We start from the raw sequence: 21,830 nt of genomic DNA on the forward strand, positions 1-21,830 counted from the left end.
AAAATTGCAACGTATTCATCGATACTCGTAATGCTGAGTTGGTTAAAAGAAATAAATAAATAAAAGAACAAAAAGAATAAGTCAAGTAATTGAAAATATAAAGTAATTTTTTACATTCACGTTTAATCTTCTCTGGTATCTCCCTGAGATTTTTCTTTCACTAATCATCTATTACAAAAGTGAGAAAAAGCACTCCCGGTAGTATGACCGACAATCGTGACAACACACTGGTCACTTTCCGTATTTGGACGATGGCTCCGTCTGGTTTGGACGTTTAACATTAAAAAGTACCTAACCTATTCTGTGCGGTACGACCATACAACGCACGTGTGTACAACAGGAATTGAAGGAAGTTAGAAAGGTTAATTAAAAATAATTAAAGAGCGATATTATCGACAATTTATAAAAGAAGAGGAAGAGAAATGACAAGATCGCCGGATGTACAGTACGGTTCGTGTAGTTTAACGTTGTGATAACGGTACGGTTATAAAATGCAGAGAATAACCGATGCGAGAGAAGTAATCCTGACGAGCGAGGCCACCGGGGAGAGCTGGAGCGCCGCTGTGTGGGATCCCAGGAACGGTTCTTTGTTATCTGTGTACAAAAATGCGACGGCACTCGGATACCGCACCCTCCGGCTCTTGAGCGACAGCTACGTCCTAGGCGCCGATGCCACGAGGCCTCGCATACACATCTGGCCGCTAAACAACTCGTCACCTCTGCCCAACGTAAGGCTGACCACGCCAGGTAACGTGAACGCCTTGACTTGTACACCAAACGGTTCCTACATTATCGCCTCGATAGGCGAGAAGTTGTTCATCTGGCAGACGTGCAACGGCAGGCTGCTGGCTAATCTAGCTAAGCATTATCAGACTGTAACCTGTTTGGCTACCACGAAGGACGGTTCGTTATTCGCCAGCGCTGGCGAGGACGGCCTGGTGTTCGTATGGTCTCTCTACAGTGTGCTGAACGACACGCGCTGTTCTCCTCTTCATGCTTTCTCCAACAACAGTTTACCCATCAAGGACCTGTGCTTCGGCTACGGTGACGCTCGCGCGAGATTGTACACCGTTTCGCTGGACCGAACCGCGAATATTTACGAACTCGGAAGTGGAACTCTTCTAGTATCGCTAGTGTTCGATGTACCGCTCACCGCGGTTACCGTCAACGTCCGTGAGAGCGAGCTCTTCGTGGGCTGTACGACCGGTGATATAATCCAGTGTAACATGCACGAACCACCACGCGGTGTCCAGCATCATGTCACCGTGAGCTCGAGCAACGAGGACGAAGAGAGCGCCGTGTTTCGAGCACACAAGTCGAACGTGACCGCTCTGTCGGTGTCCATGGACTGCCGTACTTTGCTGTCTGGATCTACCGATGGTGCTGTCCATGTCTGGGACATCGTCAGCCGGCAGGTGCTCAAGACATTTGGGCACAAGGGACCAGTTACCGCTGCATTCTTCGCAAGAGGGTTCGACAATTTCCGCGCTGCTGTGCTCAACCCGAGCCTGCAGGTGCATAACTTGCAGAGGACTTCCGAGGACGGTGGTAAAGAGAACGTGGTCGAGGTTCTTGCGAGAGGACGAGATTCGGCGGAAATTCTCAATTTCGAATCTTACGTAGAAGGTGGCAACGATTCTCGAGAATCGGACGAGATGTCCAAGAAGGTGGAGGATCTACAGAGAGAAATTAAGAAATTAAAAAAAATCAATGCCGCTATATATCAGTTCGGTGTCACGCATATATTGAACAAGGCAGTTGATAATTAAGAGGAACATAAGACTTATGGTTTTTTTTTTAAGAAGGTAATATTTTAATATATGTATTTTGTAAAAAAAAGTTTCTTATTTCAGCTTGTAAAATATGCTCTTAATTTTTTTTTTTTTTTTGTATGTGAGACTCTTTGGCTTGGTTTCGGCAGATATAAGAGTAGATATATTTTTCAATTTTACTTGCTACTGACTATCTTGTAATTTTACACCATAGTAAAAGAAAATATTAAAATATTTATAAATTTACTCAAGATCAGGAAATTTACTTTAAATTACAAATTAATATTCCACGAAAAAGTTATATGTTATTATCTCTATAAAAAATGTTGGTATAATTACCTTTATTAATTAAAATACTAGTCCGGAAATTAATATCTGATGAACGATCCGCCATCATCGAGACAAGAAGCTATTCTTCATAAACCCACTGAAATACGATATTATAATTAAATACCCTTTATTGGGGATTTTACGTTACATAATGATGTATACAAAAATAACATTAAATACCTGCTTCTTGGAATATTGAATAAAATTATCGACATGGTAGAATAATTTGTCGCTCGTTATTTTTCCGGCATTATATCTTTCAATATTTTCTTTTCTTTTCGTGACGACGTAAAGAAATACCGGTTAAAAAGCGCAATCTCATATATGCATTACCAGAAATCTCTTTCTATATCAATCCACTCGCTCGAAGTAAATTCATTGAACACATGTCGCACGCCACCATATCCGTGTCCCTATTCACATCCGTATGTACGTGTACGAAGATACACGTGTACACAATTAATTAAATGGTAAGCTGGTACTAAACGTTAGATACGATCCTCATCGACGCTCCTTTATATTTAAATGAGCTGCTATGCGCATACAAATGAAACATTCACTAAGTGTGTCGTTTTCATCGCGTACAAATTAAACTGCGAGGTTGATGTCTTTGTGTATGAGAATAAGCCGTCAGTTCACCTAATTTTCCAGCACATTGTGACAATTTGCAAGTTTTAGAATCGTTAAAACTACCGGGTTTTTATTTACTTAAAAAAAAAAAAAAAAAAAAAAAAAAGAAAATTAAGTGTTCTCTTTGAAAAGTTCTCGCGGAATAAATTCTCTTGTGTAAGAATACCCTTTCAAGGTATAATAAAAAACTAATTAGTCTGCAGGAAGTTAATGTATTGCCGTCTGTACTGCAGTAATTTAATATACATGTCATTCATATCATTTGCACATGTCGGTTTTGAGAAAATACGCTCGCGCTTTAAATTATTTATGTTCCACCCAAAGTTATGAATGTCTAATCTTCGAAGGTAAATTGGTTTTGCAGATGCCGAGATCTGTTTCATTCATTTTTTAAGGATCCATGCTTTACGTCTCTGAACTGGACATATCCATCGGATATGATCGAGATGTAAACGATCTGTTGGAATGGCACGGAAAAGAGCTTTGCGAGATCGTTCACATGTTACGGAGATTATCCTGAATGGAAGTTCGGAAAAACGTGTCGAGAAAATGTCACGCACATTAAAGCATCGTAATCTGTTGCGCTATAATCTGATCACGCATATCTAAATCTATTTATTATCCCGCATCATCGTAATTCGCCCTCCTTTTACACCTACGTCGGCGTCGACCAAATTACTGTAATTCTCGGTAATTGACGCAGCATTCGTGATCGGAACATTTAAAACTACGTTTGAAAACCAATATTTTTATTTTATTTTATTTTTTTTATAAATAAGATGTACCGAGCCAAGAGTTAGGATGCTACATCAAAATCACTAATGTGAAAATTAATAATACATGCTTTCATACTACTGTGCATAAAGTGGAGGTTGTTATATATGTATATGTACAGGGAGAGCGTAGTTTCTATAAATTAAAATCGCAAATAATATACTATTATATTGGCTAAAATAAAATATTAATAAAATAAAGTAATTAAATTTATATGAAATACATGTGAAATAAAAAAAGACAGTTTTTTGCGTGAAAATATCGCGAAAAAAAAAGAATTTCTGTAACGCATAGGCGTCGTATACATTTAATTATAATTTAATAATGTGCGGTAATGAGACTTTCGTAAAATGCATTCGTCTCGCAAGGAGTAGGGGTGACACGAGGACACACGGACGGGACAAGGGGTTTGAACTGCGGGGTGGCAACTCCGTGATCCCGGTGGAGAGGCGTAACCCGATGGAGGCGCAAGGTATAAAATCGGACGTCGGGTAACAGGAGACATTCAGTTGTTGGTGCGATTCTAAACTTCACATCGTCGTTTGTTGGAATTTCGATCACCGAGAATCATCATAGAAAAAGAAAAAAAAGAAAAAAAATGCAGTCTAACAGATTTTTTATCTTTGTGATTCTTTTGGCATTTTCTACATCCTTAAATCGTAAGTCAACGTCGTGAGTTTTGCAATTAGTTTAAAAAGCGTTGTGTTTTTTTATTCATTGACAATTTGGTTCAATTAAGTTGTGCGTTTTAATCAAATAAAAGCTATAGAAATATTACGTTTTTTGCATTGAAATTTTTCAAATTTAATTAATTATTTTGAAAGACGTCACGTTATTTCGTAATGTAACTTTTTAAATAATATATTATTATTTTTGCGGTATAACTAAAAATTAAAGTATCGTGATAAATTAAAATTGACTTAAATTAACTGCAAAATCGATTTATTCGGTCTAGATTTTAATTTATACTTTTAAAATAGATAAATGCACAGAATAGTGAAAACAGTCTATTCGATGTCGAGCTGTAATTAAAAATGATTGGTATCATTTGTGTCATAAAAAATTCTAAAGGAAAAAAAAAGAGCGACAGCAGAGAACTTCTGATTTAATATTAAAGGTCACCGTTTTTATTCTCCCGCGAATAATGTGTTAGATAATTCATTCTCATTGAGGCCAAACAGCAACTTGGATGCAGCAGTTTCCAACGCGAAGTAAAAATGAAGTAGCACGGGGAATTAAAGTGCAAAAAAAAAGGCCATAGCACGGGTAAAAAGTATTATATTCAATTCCCGCGGGCAATCGTTAAGCGCCGCGAGTGCGAGTATAGATTAAATTGTTAGGGATTATAATGTCCGACTTTTGATGGAAAAACGTCGACAACGTCCTATTTATTTTGCAGTTGCCAGATGCTCGGTCGGCCAGCACTATGAATTCACCAGAGGCAAGAAACTCGCATGAATGTCGCATACTTTCATAATTTTTGTGTGGCATTTTTCGTAATATAAGCCCTTACGACTAGATTTCTTTTTATTGTTTCAAACATAAATATCAAACATTATCAAACACGCGAACGTTCCAAGTACTGTCACAATCAGCATATTGTACCGTAGCGCACGCACAAAATATTCCGCTTGAATTTATATGCATTAGTTGAAATTAATTTATTTGATAAAATAATTTCTTTCACGATTCTATACGTTATTATATTATTTGCGAGAGAGTTTTGACAGTTAAATATAATCAAACTCGAATAATTAATTATTAACACGGCAAGAAAGAAATGTTCTCTGTCAAAGAGAAAGTTACAAAATAATTTCTATTGTTCTAATAGGTTTCTTTACGTTTCAGAGGGCCAAAAATTGAAAATCAACGATAGACGATCTGCTGGGCTGGTGGCGTATCCAAGAATCGGCCGAAATTCAGAAATAGCGAGCTTTCCTAGAACAGAACGTGGTTTCGGAATAATACATAAACCCCGAGTTGGACGATCCGATGAATCGAGCTTGGGCAATTTGAATCGATTTCACAATTTGCCGGCTGATGCCGACATCGAGTTCTACATTGCACGCGATATGGAGCCCGAGCTTTTTTTAAATCTTGACTATGAAGGTACGGTAACTTAAAAATCTATTTTAAACTATCAAAATTACAAGTTTTCTTTTATATGGTTATCCGAACGAAATAATCATATAAATAAAAACTCTTAAATGATATAAAAATAATTTTGATAGCATTATTGATAGCAAACTTTTTTAAGAAAATTGAAATCTTGATACAATTTTTTCCAAATATTTTAGCATATAATATACGTTCGATACGTAGATATAGAAATAAACGTTTAATATATTTCACGTCAGATCGATATCCGCGACGGCGTTATTAATTAAAGCGGCTTTTAAACCAGACTAAATAAAATTTACGGAAAAATATGAGGGCGAATGTGAACATTTGTACAAAACAGCATTATGTAGCATGCGCTTGCAGTTTTTAATTGATTCAGACGATGTCCTGCTGACAATCTGCTGCTTCAGGATCTCGTTTAGCGTTTTAAAGTGCATGTAACGAAAAAAAAAATATATATATATATTGTGCATTTTTTACATAGAAATTTATTGATAACTTTCTTTTAGATTATGCAAACAGACCGATAGGATTTAAACATGCTGATAAAATTCAGAAAGATGGTTCCTGGTTACCCGATCACGGACGTGGACACAAGGATCTTCGTTTCGCACAAAAGATTGATGATCCCCGATCGTATTATTCTTTATTACGAGGTATGACTAAAAGGATTTTATTCGTATAAGTTATCAACTTGTCAATAACAATATTAATTAACTCACTGATTTATCAGCGTAACGTTTTATTTTAATTATATAAAAATTAATTATTTCTCTTAAATTGATTTTATTGAAAGTAAAAATATCAAATCTTAACTTCGTCTCAATGCCGAGATTGTATTGTCCATGGAAGTGTTAACGGTTGTTCGCTATAACGAATCGACATCGCGAAACGTTACTGAAAGTATTGATTTAATTATTTTCGCTAAATTAAATATTCTCTCAGAATACTCGGACCACGTCGTGTATATTCAAGAGATATTGACTGTCGCATTCATTCTTTGACATTATGCGAATCGGTTTTCCATAAAGAAGACGCGCCGTGTGAACGTCGTTGCTTCATTAATCCTTAAATGCGGGCAATTTAAGATTAGTCCACGTGCCATTTTCTCGTCCTGCAATGTGATTGATCTCTTTTCAGGCTCTCGAAATAGTCAAGGGCAAGGAGGGTATACTCCGAGACTGGGTCGCGAGAATGAACACGAAGCTGAGAATTTCCTGTAACATCTCCGATCGTGGATTCGCACCTCACAAATTTAACGGATGCTGGCCCCAGGCGAAAAAAAAAAACTTACTATCAAAAACGTTATGAACGTACAGTGCTCTTGATTGTTTTCCCCCTTTCGCATAGGTGGACCTACTTTATTCTTGCACTTTGTACGAAAATTATGCAACATAATACATAATCTGCACTTAAACACTGCAGTTTACCATCTTACATGCCAATCCTTTCGTCTCGTGTCGTCACGAACTTAGTAATTGTTTGGGGAAACAGTCAAATCTTAACTCTCGAATGGAACACTGGGTTTCTGTAACTCAAGACGATTTTTAAAAGTTAGCATTTTTAAAAACCCTTTTTTTTTACATATTTCTAGCATATTCTTTTTTTTCTTAATGGCGTATCAATCTAGAAAAAAAAAAGATTAAAAATTGGTATATTAGAACACGAGGTACAAACAAAAAGAGATAACGTGGCCAGGATAGTGTTCCATTTAAGGGTTAATAAGACTCGACGTATTATTTTATCCAGATATCCATTCCGATATTTATTTGATTTTAATTCATCTTGTTTTTATACGAAAATGATGAAAAGTGGAAATAAAAGTTTTATTTACATCACGTAGAGCTAATTGATAATTTGTTCGGTACATATTTTATAAAACTGAATTAAAAATAGTGTACTTTGATTCTTTTTTTTATAATTATTTGATTATATATAACAATTTACAAATAGATTCTATTGCTAGTAATAATTAAAATTTCGTACAATACTTTTAATATATATAATACAGAAAGCCGTGGCCAAATTATGTTACAGGTGACATCTTACGGGAAGAAACAATCCTCGTAGTTTCCTTTTATTTTTAGCGTATAAATTGGGTACAGAAAAACAATGTCATTGTTCCAATTTTCAATACTTCCACTGAATTTTCCTCTGAAAAAAAAAAATGCGATTTATACACGATATCTGTGTGATACGAAACGTAATACAATACCCATACATCATTTTCGCGCAAAGTGCACAACGAACGTAATAAGACAATACACAATAGTGACTCGATGTAAAATTCAATGATTTTATTAATTGACAAAGTGTTCATAATGAATATTTCTGCGTATAACGCGCCGGCGTGCGGTTTACAACGTCCAGGTCGCGCGACGTACACGCAAATGTGTGATGTAATAACAAATATGTACACACGTAGAGAATATGTAACAAACTAGTGATACACTTTTGAGAATGAATGGGAAGGAAAGATAATGAGACGCGGCCGGTTTGTTCGTGCGCTAATCGAAGGTCCACTCGTCTTGAAGAAGTACTTGTGAAATATATACAAACAGTCGCCACTCGCTTCGGGTTATTGTTAGCGGACTAGAAGAGACTTATTTCTAAGGAGGTTTCACACGCATCCGTCCATCATTCACGTCTGTGAAGTTAAGCTCCCGTTTTCGATTTTTGAAAAAAAAAAAAGAAAAAAAAATCAGATTTCTGGTAATCCCCGCAAGAGTTGGAGAGTTCTCTATCATTTTTTAGAAAAACGGAGGGCTAATTTCGCAGACGTCCATCATTCGCACGCATTCACGGTGGGCGCAAGCGGCCGCGGGCAGCTGGCCGGACAAGCGGGCAAGGCAGGCAGACAAGCATAGACAGACAGATTATTCGATAGGTCGGACAATCGTGGCCGATATCAGCCCCTCGATCGAATGCTCCGTATACTAATCTCGGTGACACACCGACCGCGACACGGTGAGATATCGATTTTCCCGCACGGGGGCTTTCGCTGCATTCGCGCTGCATGAGAAGAACCACGTCGACTTATACTGCACCCGCGGGAGATGTCTAATCACGACTACATTCTCGTCGTTTCCCAAAGGGTATCCGGCTACCCGCCGATAACTATCTACTCGCTGCGATCTGCGAAGTGGCCACCAAAAATGAGTGCTTTCCATTCGGACAGTAGCTAATTAAAAAGACTGTTTGAATTCAACATTTTTGTATCCCGTTTAATCCAAGTCGATAAATTTTTAATACAATTGTATATAAATCACTTTTCTTTTACGTTTATATTATTTTAAATTAAACGAAACATTCTTAAGGAAATTAATTAACTTTCTCTATTTACAAGTTTCTCGAAACGTTATACTTGCATATTTTATACATTAATTTCCGCACTTTAATAACTTTTCATTAATCGTATTTATACCAACTCATTTAGAGATAAGTAGCCTCTGGAATTACAAGAATGAAAAGCACTCATTATACATCGACATACGTTGACCATTTCCTAAAAATTGTATACATACTTTTCGTCAATGTATAATGCAATACTCGAGAAAAGTCACTTAGAGATATGCTATGCTCATTATAATTTCTTAAACGCAGTACGGAAGTCCAGGAATTGATGAAAAAATATCAAAGACATTTTTATAATGTCTTTCAAGCGTTCGAAGTTATTTGCATTTGATTATTCCTCAGATCGTTGATTGAGTTTTATGCCGTTCTTTTAAATAACAAATAGGGATTAGACGCATAAAAAAGCGACGCAATATTTGACATTTAAATGTAGAATTTTTAATTTCTTAAACGATTACGTAACTAATTTTTATAAATAAATTATATTTAATAATTTTGATTCAATAGATGGTTTAAAATTGCGATCAATATTCTGAAGCGATAAAGTGTGTGAGTCTTTAGCTTTAATGTCACGATGACCCAGCAACGCATAATATTAAGATAAAAATTTTTTAAGGTGATTCGACTGTCACTTTAAAAATTCGAGACACGTGAGCAATTGGACGTGCCTTTGAGACTCCACCGAAGAGCGTATACAGATCACTCGTTCGAAGCGATCACGTGCGTTCTCGAGGAATTGATTCGTGAACGATAATCTCGACACGGCTAATATTACCGGGCGCTAATTGTTGTTATCCAATAATACCCAGCCAGTAATGGACGCTCCGCGGTATATTGAGATAACGTCATTAGCGGAATATTATCGATTACAAAATTGGTATGGCGCGACAATACAGATCGGGGTGGAAAAGAGATCGCTGCTTTAGAGGGAAACAAATTCGTGCGGCGGTTGAATGATCCGCGGCGGAGGAGGCGGCGATAGTTGTAAGTCCATGTCCGTCAAAGAGAACGCGGAACTACCGTTTGCCGTGATACGCGGCCCCATATTGTCGTAAGGCGAGCCAGCGGAGACTTCGGCGGTACGTAAGGCTCGACGCGGCAGAGTGGCGAAGTTGGATACGTTAATTGCCGCTGACGGCAAGGCAGAGGTCTTGCCACTGGCCGAAACGGTGGCCGTAGCGCCGCTGACCGCGTGGACGGGGATGTCGAGGAGGTCCGGGTAGCAGCGTTCCGATGATGCGTCCTGCGGTAGTGACACGGAGATGAAGATGTTGCCGAAGATTCCGGCCGGCAGGACGCCTGTGGTGAATTCTGGCGGCGGGGGCGGAAATATCCCGGGGGCGGTCGTGGCGGAGCACGGAACCGTGCGGATGGCGTTCACCGAGTTGTCCGCAGGTCGCAACCGCTCGACGGTGACCGCGGCCGCGGCCATAGGGTCGCAAATGGAGCTACGTTCAGCGAGTTCGAGATCACCGGTGCTACACGCTTCGCCGAGGCTGCCGTGGCCGCTGCCGCGGTCGTTGCTGTTACCAGGCGTCGTGGTGGTCACGGACAGGTCCAGTAATTTTTTCTCTTGGTCGCCGAAACTACCGCTGCCCTGCAGCTTCACCTTTTCGCGTTTGCTCTGCCGTCGACTTCCGCCGCACAAACAGAGGACCATCAACACCGCTGAAATGGAGGCGCACGCCGCAGCCGCACCGCCTCCAGCTAAACTTACCCAGAGTAGCCAATTGTCGCTCTGAGAAAGAGTCGGGGCCGTTTGTATGCGAGATATCTGTACATTGACTGTGTCTCGCGCGAGGCCGGCGATATTTTTTGCAAAACAGGTGTATTCGCCGGCGTCACTGTCGGTGGCATTATAAATTGTCAGATTACTCCATCGATCCACGATGGTTTTGGACGCAGATTTGTCGTTGGAAGACATGACGGCCTCGGATGTTGTATAAACAACGAGAGTGCCCATGTACGGTTGATCAGTCGATTTAGTAGCGTTGATTGGACCACCGTTCAATTGCCACCAAACTTCTGGCTCAGGATCGCCGTTTGTTCGACACGCTAGGCTGAGGTTACCATTGATATCCTCTTGTATACTGCTCGCTAGAACAAATACTTTTGGCTCGCAGGCAAATTCCGTAGGTTTCACGTCTTCCCACCTGCGACCTTCTAATCTTGGCGGCCCCGAGCAGATCTGTGGCACGGAATACAGCTTGCTGGGTGCGTCGGGAATAAGCCAAGTGCGGAAATCTCGCATTCTGCAATCGCATCTCCACCGATTGCCGTCCAGCGTTAAGGTTTTCAGTCGAGACAAACCAGATATCACCGAGGACTCCAAGTATTCTAGTTTGTTACCGTCTAACTTGAGGAATTCCAAACCAGTTAGGCGGGCAAAAGCCTGTCCGTGTACTTCGGTTAAAGAGCATCGCTGCAACTCTAAATTCCGTAGATGCTGTAGCTGAGGAAACTGTAGATTGCTCAGAGTGCCGAGCGGATTGCCGCTAAGTATCAGAATGCGCAGGCGTTCGTTTCCAAGGAATGTATCCGGTTGCAGAACCGTCACATGATTGTCCGACAGATCGATCTCGATGAGTATTCTCATGTCCTTGAAAGAGTCCGCGTGGATGTTGTGGATGCCGGCGTTACGTAGAAATACCCGCTGCAAATTCACTAAGCCGACTAGCTTGAATATCTCCGCCTGTAAAGCGGGTATCTTGTTGCCGGATAAATCGAGGACTTGCATATCCGGGTCGAGAGACGCCGGCAGCGACGTCAGGCCGGCGTCCGGGCACAGAGCAGATTTCTTGCCGGAAGTCCATTTGCATCGACACACCGCGGGACAGTCGGTCCAATCCGGGAAAGCGGCCGCCCGTGACAGTAAGGCGAAGCACCCCGTTAAAAGGAAAAGGGCGAGTAGTATGCGCCCTCCTAGAGGGTGAGGCCTTGTCACTAACATAACACCGTCCTTTTATCGGCGCCTACCCGATGTCTGCTGATCTCGTTCAATCCTCCTCTCGCCTTGAGGCGAGAACAGGCAGCTGGCTCCACCGCAAACAGAGCGACGACGTCGACGACGATGACAGCAACGACGCTTCTTCGTTTCACTGACGACCTACGAAACAAAAGGTTAGTGTCAGCGTCCCGCCTTGTAATCGATGGCTTGTGTACTCGCTACTTTGTGGCTGTTGCAGCATCCCATCAAAGATTCGCGCTCGCGTTACGACAAAATTTATCGTCGTCGGCTATCGTTAGACAAGTTTTAAAGAGAAGAAGGCGAATACGAACTGCTATCGCTACCGGAGAATAGGAATTTAATATAGGCGGAAGAATAGGTTGTCGACATACAAAAGATGTCGCGCATAAAAGAAGAAATATTACGTAGCCGGAATAACAGATAGCTTGCGAAAGATTAGACGAGGAGCCGGGAAAGAGTTAATACGAAACGATCGTTTATCATGATTCTCGATTTCTAATGAATCCACGATAAACGAATTTTACATGCGGTAGCAAAGTAATCGTGCTAAAATGCAAGAGCTGCATTTTTTACACGAAAGTTCGCGAAGCTGTTCAAACCGGCAGAATGCATGACAGGCGCTGCGTCGAGCAACATCGCGCGGGTAAAACAAAAGGGCGAAAACAAAATTACGGGCGAGAAGTTTCTCAGTCTCTTACTCGAGAGTCTCGTTTCTGGCCGTCTAAGAGCGCCGTCCGCGACATCGAATGAGGCCGTCATGCTCGCGTGGACGCTCCCATTGTTTCCCCCAGGAGTATTCATTTCGCAGACCAGTTGTCCGGGTTTTTCCGTCGCGCCAGCAGCATTGTCAGCGAGTTCTCAGATCTCATCCTGATTAAGTGAGCGCCATAAGCGCGCGCGGATCTTAAGCCAGCCAGCCACTCTCTTTTATAACTGCCGCCACGACTTAATCTGGAAGAAGATTACGAGTCTTATATAAATTATATCTTTAACTTAATAGCCAGAATCAGTGGAAATACTTACTCGTGGGAAGTATTCGTAGACGAATTTTACGTTCGGGAAGCCTGTTTATTTTATCTGCGGCTCATATACGTAGAGTTGAAATCAGAAAGAGAGCGTGCGTGACGTGACAAATTATCGATTATATATGCGACCAATATAAATTTAAAATTCCGCCTTCTCTACGCGGCCAGCATATTAATCAACGACGGAATATGCCTGTCTCGCCAAATTAATTGCTGAATCCGCTAACGGTGCTACTAACAACCCCTTCCCCCCCCCCCCCCCATTTCTCGTCGGCGCGCGTCGTAATCCACACCGGGCGGCTTTACTACACTTATCATAAATTAATCGCGAAGAAGCGTCCGTAGTATCGCGATTAGCTCTTTCATGGAACACGAGCCCGCTGAATTGCGGCCAAGAGTAGGTTGGTGTCACCTTTCCGCTGGCTCTCGCAGGCGCGGAATATGACACGGTTGCGGTGTAATTGAGTTGGACGAAAGTTTCCCGTCGAATTGGCGGGGGCGAGTAGGGATAGTTTCAGTTTCCCAGAGTCCATCTACCCGGTGAACGTCGTCACAGCGTGTCCCTTTGCGCGAATTAGCGACGTCAATCGCGATGCCGAACTTCGCCGATCAACTTGGCTTCCCCTCTCGGTCCTTCTTCCCTTGTCCCCTTTTCCCCTCTCGGTGTTGGCCGATCTTCGGGTGACCTGACGAACGCGATGTCGGTCGGCCATCAACCGCAGGCCCTCATCAGTTTACCTCAGGCACGTAAATTCACCTCGTGAACGTGAATTAGCGCATGTAACAGGACGAAAAAGATTCCCGCGGACGCGTTTAACCAATCACGGAATCGCTTACAGCTTCCCATCGACCTTAAAGATGAGCGTGCACTCTGTTTCACACCCTCGGAATTCCATCGACTTCACGTCGCGCAGTTGTTCGTCTCGCAGCTTTTCGCACCTTTCGGAGCAGTGATATTCTCACAAATTTTATCGACGCCACCGCGCTCGCCGACAGAGAGCGGTCAGAAGCGAGAAATAATTTTCCGCGAACGCGGCTGCTCTCGACGCCGAGGTTTCCACGAAGAACGGAGGTACAAATGTTCTATCGTTCGTTTCCTCCTTCGGAAGAAATGGCGATGCGTTTCGACGTCGCTACACGCACTTCGCCGACGTTCCTCCTTGCCACGCGTACCTTCCGTCGTAAATCTCTCCGTATTCGTTCTTACGATAGGACACCCCCCACTTATGCCATGAGGTCGTCGACTGACATCGATGTCCTCCGACACGCTTTTCTCTCGTCGTCGATCAATTAATCTCCGTACCAGCAGAGCCTCGGCGACAACGAGCATCCGCACAAGTCGCTTCGATGAAATTCGATCTGTGCCCGGCTGCGCGAGGGATGTGATAGAGATCGCGCGGAGATCGCTCCATCGTCGTTACCTTTCATCCCCTCGGAACGCACGGTCTCAGATCTCCTCGCGAAATCCTCGGGGCGACCGATCCGGTCGATCGTGAGATGCGCGTCGGCACCCAAATCCAGGCCAGGTGCCCTGATCCACGTTCGATCACTCTGACTTTTTCCGTTTCTCGACGATCGGCCGCGGAGAGCCGCAGATTTGCCGCAGCGGCCACCGACACGACGGATCTGTATCCGCGTATCCGTCCCTCTCTCGCGCACGCGGCGCCCTCTCATCTGCACCCTCCGCCCTCCACTCTCGCGTTTACCCTTTTCCCCTCCCACTTTCCTTCCCACTTTCCTCTTTCTCTTTGTCCTTCTCTTTCTCTTTATCTTCCTCTCGCTTGCTCGGTGCACCCCCGTTGTGTGCCGTTCACCCTTTCCGGTTTCCTAGTCGCATAACCGTTTGCGGGCAGCACCGTCGAATTCAGGGTAGCGGTTCAACGATAATAATATCCTCCCTCTCTCACATTTAACCCCCTTCCCCCTTTATTTTTTTTAACATTTTTTAAGGCTTCTTAGGTACTCTTTAGTTTCCCGAAAGGATTCTGCCAAGATTACTCCGGCGAAATCGGTTGCGACAAAGGCGCGAGGAGACGATAGAGGCGCGGCAGCACGGAACCCGCTGGAAACTGATAATGGTTTGACTGGTGCAGGCGCAGCTACTCCGTTCAGAGGGATCGATTTTCCCTTCAGACCGCCGCGACGTTAAGGCTACGTTTGAACGTCGAGCTGGGATTAACCGGGTTCTGCCCGTGAATTCTGCGTTATCGACTAGGCGCGATATTCTAATATTCACGATACTCGGTTCCAGGTTTCTGCAAACTTTAACTTTGACAGGACCTATCACTGTAATGTCGTTACTTTAAAGATAGCTTCAAAGTTACTAACAATACCTCGAAGTTTCTATGAAGCTAGATGTATTAGATGTATTAGACGGCTATTGTTTAAGTAAAATCCACGAAGAGAGGAAAGAGAGTCGATATAACGTAATAGAAAATAAATACTAATTAGAGATAATAATACTCAATCGCATTCGTCAAAGTGAGACTTGTCCCGTGCCTCTGTGCCTCTGTTATAAAACACCGTCGGAGCTAAATGCTTAGACAACAGCTTTAGCAATAAAAATGAAAAAAAGAATTGATTTCTTTACAGGACGAGAACAAGTAATTGGTGGGCGGAGGAAGATTCGAGCAAAGGCGCCAGAAAACGTCTTGTTTTCTGCATTTTTTTAAGCTTTTATTACAAGAATATAGTATAAACTTTTGCTCGCGATAGCGCTTTCCATTGCGCGTGAATTTTTATACATATAATTGCATCTCTCAACCCCTCGCGCAGGCCACGATAGTCATAGCTTTTTTTTCGATAGTTTACCAAGATATATATATATTTATATATATATATAATAATAGATCTTACGATTAACTTATCTCCTCTAACTTGTGATCTATAGGTATATTTGGTTTTTCTTCTTCTGATTTAACTGGAAACATACTTGGCAATTCACGTCTAATAAGTACAACGAAGCATTTATTTTATTATTATTTTTTTTTATAAATCTCGACCTTAACGTGACGTCGACGGTCGTCTTCTTCGCGCGTTCTATCTGCCGTAATTTTTTTTTTTTTTGTGACCCGGCGTCACCCGCCTGTAATTGATATGTCAATTTTTTCCTTACAGCAAAGTTCCAGCTCAATCCGGGGAGAAGCGTAGTTACTGCGAAAATTATCCTCACGGCAGTGCTGGGTATTATTTCCAGCTATTGGCTGAAAAGATAAATATTAAAACAATTTTAGTACAAGTTGAAAAAAACTATAATTTTTTTTTATGAACTATGACAGTTCCGAGGCGAAAAGCTTATAGTGATAGTTTAATAAAAATTTCGAAATTAAAAAAAAAATTTGGCGACAACTTTCAAACGTTGTCTGACTTTAATTTTTTTTTTTTTTTCGATTTAAATATATTGCACATATTAGCACTATTTCATCTGTTGATTTTAAAGCTTGTAAAGTGTATGATTTCACCTTTTTTTAAATTTACTTTAGCAGGTGTTTATTTTTTATACATACAGAAGATTTACATTTATAGTTTAAGTAAAATAAACGAGCTTAAGAAACGTGTTAAATTTGTGAATAAAGTCCTGTGGGCTCGCTTGGACATCTTTCAGGAGTACAGTCTACGTTTGGGTTGTTGCAAAATTTTATATCCTTAATAATAATTTGTTTCTTGATAAGATCCTTTGCTTTTATCCAAGCTGAGTTAGTATAATTTTGTCTACCACAAATATTTCTAAAAGGGTTGAAGAACGGTTTCAGGCTTTGTTTGCTGTTAACAAAATATAAACTTCAAAGTAAATTAACAAAATGATTTCACCTAATACCTTTGTAATATATGTCCCTGTTCATCGTCGGACAATTTTTCGGACCCTAAACACAAAATTACAAAATTAGCGCGATTATTGTAATAGAAAAAAAATACTAGATGTATTTTTTTAATGACGCACCTGCACATTGAAATCAATGTTTGTTCGAACAGGACGATGGTGAAGGGGTTGTGGTGGTCTAAAATTATTCGCAAGTGGTGCGTTTGGCTGCTTTTCGTCCCCTTGCATTAATTGTCTCAGAGAATGTAGCTGTAATAATTACGACAGTAAGAATTATGAAACGTAATATAAAAATAATTATGTTTCTTTTTTTTTTCACCCTGAGTTTGTGACTGATTCATTGACTAACTGCTCGTGACTGTTTTCTACTCAGGGTGAATTTCTCTGATATAGAACTCGAGACAGAAACCAAGTCTGTACAGAGTTGATTAAGATTAAATTTAAGAACACGCTGACCACTGTACTGTTTCTGTGCCACTTTAAATAATTATGCCGTTTAACTAAAATCATAAATAATGTTCAAGAGATAAAATTAATATTACTCTTTATAATCTAAATCAACATTCGTTATTGAATAACGCGATATGAGGTACAAGTGATTTTATTGCCCCGTTAAATGCGATCAATATCAATAATAACAATATTTGCAATTCTGATGGGACAACTAATTTAAATATGTGATCGATTGTCACAAATATTATTATATGACTATGAGGTTGCTCAAGGAATACATCATAAACGAATATTTGTAGTTAACTGCGGGAATCTATTTTTGTAAAATTTCTCAATGAAAATTAATTTTGTCAACAAAATCACCTACTTTATTAACTTGGGAGAGAGTAAATTACAACTCGTGACATTAATTATGTATTTCCCCAACATACATATTTTATGTGAAATATTATCGTAAAAAGTAAAATTTTTAATATTCTGATCATGCTTTCTAATTGAGAATTTATTAGTTATTAATTTCTTAAAACCGAAATATTTTTTCTTTAATTTTACGCTTCAACGAACAAACGAGTAAATATAAAATACACCTGGTTTTTTTTTTTATATATAGAAATTCCTGCAAAACCCGTCAAGCGTGATTTATGATAGCATTGCTCCAAGATACGAGCTTAGTAAGTGCCTCATTTCCACCCTTATTTCGCAATAAGAACTCACTTTAGCTACTACTCGCAAAGCTCGGCTGCCGTTCCTGGATGTTTCAAAGACTCTGTCCCTCTTAATGATCGGAATTGCATAATTGAGTGGGGCCGGCGTACTTCGTGTCGCGCGGGCGGACGTTCGAGTGCCGGGGGCGTGTGCATGCATTTTATAAAAGCCGGCGGCGGCGATACTTACCTGCTGCTTGGTGATGTATATAGGCTTGTTGAGGATGATCCATGTGGTGGTCTCGTGACACGCCGGCATCGTGGTGGAGCCGTCGTACGTCATGTAATGCTTCGTGTCCGGCAGAAGTTCGCGCACCCCGAAACGTTTAATTTCCATGGCCTGTCCTGTGCAATTCATACGATCGATAACGTCAACTTCGTTCACGTACACGTATGCATACACGTGCAACGTTACGCGTGTTATTGCCCGATTGCTGCCCGACGCCGCATTACACACAGCTGATACGTATATTGTTACGTATCGCTGAAGTTATCGTGTATACCGCTCGATCGTATTTGCATACGTCAAGGAACACTCGCGTTCCCTTAAAGAATGACGGTAATTATCGATTTATCTTCCCCGCTAAAAAGTTGGCGACAATAACCCCGCGCCAAGTTTTTAGAAAGTTATAACGCATGCCGCCATCAAACTTTCGAAGGTACATCAATCTTGCAACTTTTTCATTCGAATTGTATTTTTATCTCGAGACATAAATTTATTAGGAAAGAGTAAGAAATACTTTAATAATAATATGGACGTGCATTTCGGTCTACATTAATCATTAATTTTCAAAAAAATGTTCATAATGCATCTCGTTAGAGTGTTATTTGAATTAAATCGGTGTTTAGCGCCGCAGCGAAAGGTAATAATTTATAAATATTCGCCCGCCGTCGCGTCATTATAAAAAAAGTAATCCCGCATTAATTCATTCGATATGCTAATCTTGACTGATATGGAAACCCTCTGAGAATTTTTAAACCGGCGCGGCTGAAATTCGTCAGCTAAAACTGGATTAACATTTTCGTTAAATTGACCGCTATTTCCCCGCGTCGTATTGTTATTTCAGAATTCGTTACGTTATCGGATTTCTCACCTCCGTATTTGATTTTATCCAGCTGCTGCGTAAACGTTCTCAGCTCCGGATTCGAAAGATCGCCCACCTAGAAAATGACCGAGATCACCTATGACGTATCGCTCGCGCCAATTTTTTTTTTATTTTTTTATCGATACGAGATAAACGTTCGCGAAAGAGATTGGGTATGTACCTGCAAAAGTAGCGACACCGCCACGATCCCTTGCGCCCTGTGCAGAGCGTCCGAAAAGTTGTTGTAGAGCTGCGAGTTGAAGCCGAATATCTGAAGCTATGAGAACAAAAGGCTTTGAGCGTATTTAGAGACTTAAGATTAAAGAACTTTCTTGTCTTTTCAACAACACAATACTATCCCTTTTACTTAACGCATCAGCGGGAATGTAATTTGGATTAAATTCCTGATTTCTACGAAACAAGCTTTGATGTCGGGAGCTGAAAAGATTGCGAGGAATGCCGGTGCTCTTTAAATATTTAGTTTAAGTTTGTCTCCGTAGTTTTGTACCTCGGCAGGGAATGCATGTCCGTCGACCGTGTGCTCGCTGCCGATGCGATCGTCCGCGCCAAAGTGCAAATGAATCTCGTGAAACTGATAACGATAACTGAGCGGGCCGCCGGAGATATTGACGGGATGGCGGGTGTCGTTCTCCACGGCGAATACAACGCTGTGGCCGGTGTTTGCCAGTACACCGTTGATTCTGTGCTTGTCCAGATGAAGTGGTTGTAAATTCGGGTCGAAAAGCAGTTGAGTAGGCTCGAGATTGACTGGTGATTGTCTTCGGCCTTTGTTACACAGCCACCATTCCGGGTTGATGAGACCCCAGAAGGCAGGACCTTTGCGATTAAGAAAAATTTTTTTTTACAAAAAAAAAAAAAAATCAGAATTAATTTAAATTTATCATAACGCTTTAATCGTAAACGATTGTACTCGTAGGGAAAAAAAAGTTTCTGCAAACGTTATTCGTATTCATAAATCGCGATGTTTAAATTGTGCCGTCAGTGGTAAAATAGAATTAGAGTTATGACGATTCTCATTAACTGTCATAACTTTAGGCAAACAACGTAAGAGTTCGAGTTAAGTCAACTCTAATTATCTTACAATAGCTATCGTAACAAGAGTTACGTTTATCGTAAGAGAGTTACGACAGATGTTACGATAAATGTACAAGTCTTTGTACAACGGTAGAAAGGGCAGGAATATTATCGATAATGAGGTTTTAAAAGCAGTCAAGCCGAATGACTTACCAGAGATACCGTCATACGTCCACCATTCCTCCCAGCTAACTGGTGTCGATTCTGCAAATGTTTTATTATTAACGAATGATATGATCTCCATGAGAAATCCGATAATTCAGTATAACTTTACGGGACTGAATAAATGCATTGTTTCGCGCCGAGAAGGGACAAAGGACTCTTTGAGCGGATCGAATCGCATTAGGTAAATATGTCGGATTTCATAATCGCTTCTAATAGCTCGGCGTTACCCATTTATCGAAATATAATTCAACTCCGTAAAACGAAAAAGTTTTAATGCCTCCGATTTTTCTTAACAGAAATATAATATTAATCTTACAAGAATTAAAATATAATGTCGGCAAATTTAAATAGCATTTTTTACATATTTATTTTATATACAATATTGTTTAAAAAGAAATAAAATATGTTCACGGCAGGGTATAAAAATTAACAAGAAGCAAATAATTAGAAATTAATATGAGAACGTGGACTGGTCGCGATTTTTCTATATAATTTTGAGGCGAGATAACGCATTGAAAAATATCAGAAACGCATAGCTGTATTCGATATACGTACCTTTTATCAAAATGACAACGAACACTCCCCAGACACCCAGGAAGACGGAACTGAAAGGGGCCATTCCTAGCGCTGCGCGGTCTTCGTCAATTGAACATCATTCGGCTCGTTTCTGCAACAGTCACAAAAAGAGAACCAGTTGATTCACAGGCTGGGCTCGAAAGTGCTCGCGTGTCGCGCACCCTCTCACGTGCCTCTTCGAGGCCCGCGGAGGTCGCGACTTTCGCCCCCTCGGGTAACTTCAACGGCCTGAACCGCCCACGAGAGACTCCGACGAGCCCGGTAACTTTCGAGGGAGAGGAAACTCGACGATCTAACGATAACGTAATTGATCCGTCAACCGCGTCGCCTCTCCGAAAAGGTAGATGATAAAAAGAAAAGAAGAAAATCCGCGAACCGCCGTCGTCGAGTTCTAATCTAATCGCTCGGCGTCACGCAACGCGACGACTCCGACGCCGACGAACATCGACGTCAAATTTGCATCCCCGACGCTCGTTCCGCACGAGAGGGTTATCGCGCGGCACGATAACCCTCGCGGCCGACTCTCGTTCGTGCGAATTCTCGCGTATCGCCGTGCCGTTACAAAATAGGCCCGAAACCAGATCGGTCGCTCATTTGTGCCTTCGGCAACGGAAAGGCTCTCTTCTGTCGGTACATTTTTTTCCTCATCTTTTTTCCTATCTCTTTCTCTCTCTCTCTCTCTCTCTTTTTCCCTTCCTGTATCTCTTTCCTGCTATTCGCAGTATTTTCACGGAATACAAACGACAAAGAAAGTACCGAGTCAGGCGCAAGTCCGAGCAAATGTGAGCAAGAAAGAAGAGACAAAATCCGCAGTCATCGTTGTCCAGCGTCGCTTAAACGGGGGCGGGGTTCTCTTCTCGTTCGATCCCCACTCTGGTCCATTCTGAAGTCCACTCCACCCCGGGTTTCTCTACGGCACTCGAGCCGTGGTGTATTCTTAGGTCAGGGAAAACTCGAG

General features: G+C 41.3%; 4 protein-coding genes across 12 annotated transcripts in view; 2 read left to right on the forward strand and 2 right to left on the reverse strand.

Moving 5' to 3' along the window:
* Window positions 1-491: 491 nt before the first annotated feature.
* LOC139113805 (WD repeat-containing protein 18) lies at window positions 492-2,830 on the forward strand. The gene has a single exon (XM_070675226.1). The coding sequence runs from the start codon at window positions 492-494 to the stop codon at window positions 1,767-1,769; it is 1,278 nt and encodes a 425-aa protein (XP_070531327.1). The 3' UTR covers window positions 1,770-2,830.
* LOC139113811 (CAPA peptides) lies at window positions 2,823-8,108 on the forward strand. 2 transcript variants are annotated; one of them, XM_070675232.1, is made up of 5 exons: window positions 2,823-4,165; window positions 4,906-4,947; window positions 5,355-5,615; window positions 6,137-6,283; window positions 6,768-8,108. In XM_070675232.1, exons 1-5 carry the CDS (start codon window positions 4,105-4,107, stop codon window positions 6,848-6,850), a joined length of 594 nt encoding a protein of 197 aa, XP_070531333.1. In that variant the 5' UTR covers window positions 2,823-4,104; the 3' UTR covers window positions 6,851-8,108. The 2 variants fall into 2 exon arrangements, with proteins under 2 accessions (XP_070531333.1, XP_070531335.1); XM_070675234.1 differs by lacking the exon at window positions 4,906-4,947.
* LOC139113802 (leucine-rich repeat-containing protein 24) lies at window positions 7,526-13,216 on the reverse strand. Of its 2 annotated transcripts, XM_070675221.1 has the most exons (3): window positions 12,973-13,216; window positions 12,648-12,900; window positions 7,526-12,087 (listed from the first exon to the last, which is right to left on the reverse strand). In XM_070675221.1, exon 3 carries the CDS (start codon window positions 11,929-11,931, stop codon window positions 9,904-9,906), a length of 2,028 nt encoding a protein of 675 aa, XP_070531322.1. In that variant the 5' UTR covers window positions 11,932-12,087; window positions 12,648-12,900; window positions 12,973-13,216; the 3' UTR covers window positions 7,526-9,903. The 2 variants fall into 2 exon arrangements, with proteins under 2 accessions (XP_070531322.1, XP_070531323.1); XM_070675222.1 differs by having other exon boundaries at window positions 12,648-13,216.
* Window positions 13,217-15,625: 2,409 nt separating this feature from the next.
* Carpb (Carbonic anhydrase-related protein B) overlaps window positions 15,626-21,830 on the reverse strand; it is a 62,879-nt gene continuing 56,674 nt past the window's right edge. For 3 of the 7 annotated variants that reach the window (XM_070654500.1, XM_070654501.1, XM_070654503.1), the window contains 9 exons: window positions 20,852-20,963; window positions 20,285-20,335; window positions 19,545-19,873; window positions 19,218-19,313; window positions 19,046-19,112; window positions 18,142-18,296; window positions 16,915-17,043; window positions 16,785-16,837; window positions 16,206-16,700 (listed from right to left, as the gene is read on the reverse strand). In XM_070654500.1, coding sequence (XP_070510601.1) covers window positions 16,532-16,700; window positions 16,785-16,837; window positions 16,915-17,043; window positions 18,142-18,296; window positions 19,046-19,112; window positions 19,218-19,313; window positions 19,545-19,873; window positions 20,285-20,335; window positions 20,852-20,915 — 1,113 coding nt within the window. In that variant the 5' untranslated portion in view covers window positions 20,916-20,963 and the 3' untranslated portion in view covers window positions 16,206-16,531. Of the gene's footprint in view, window positions 16,178-16,205; window positions 16,701-16,784; window positions 16,838-16,914; window positions 17,044-18,141; window positions 18,297-19,045; window positions 19,113-19,217; window positions 19,314-19,544; window positions 19,874-20,284; window positions 20,336-20,851; window positions 20,964-21,628; window positions 21,817-21,830 lie in introns of those variants that run through there. The other 4 variants (XM_070654502.1, XM_070654505.1, XM_070654499.1 and 1 more) reach the window with 4 other exon arrangements.

Source organism: Cardiocondyla obscurior, linkage group LG03 (assembly GCF_019399895.1).
Source record: "Cardiocondyla obscurior isolate alpha-2009 linkage group LG03, Cobs3.1, whole genome shotgun sequence".
Taxonomy (NCBI): domain Eukaryota; kingdom Metazoa; phylum Arthropoda; class Insecta; order Hymenoptera; family Formicidae; genus Cardiocondyla; species Cardiocondyla obscurior.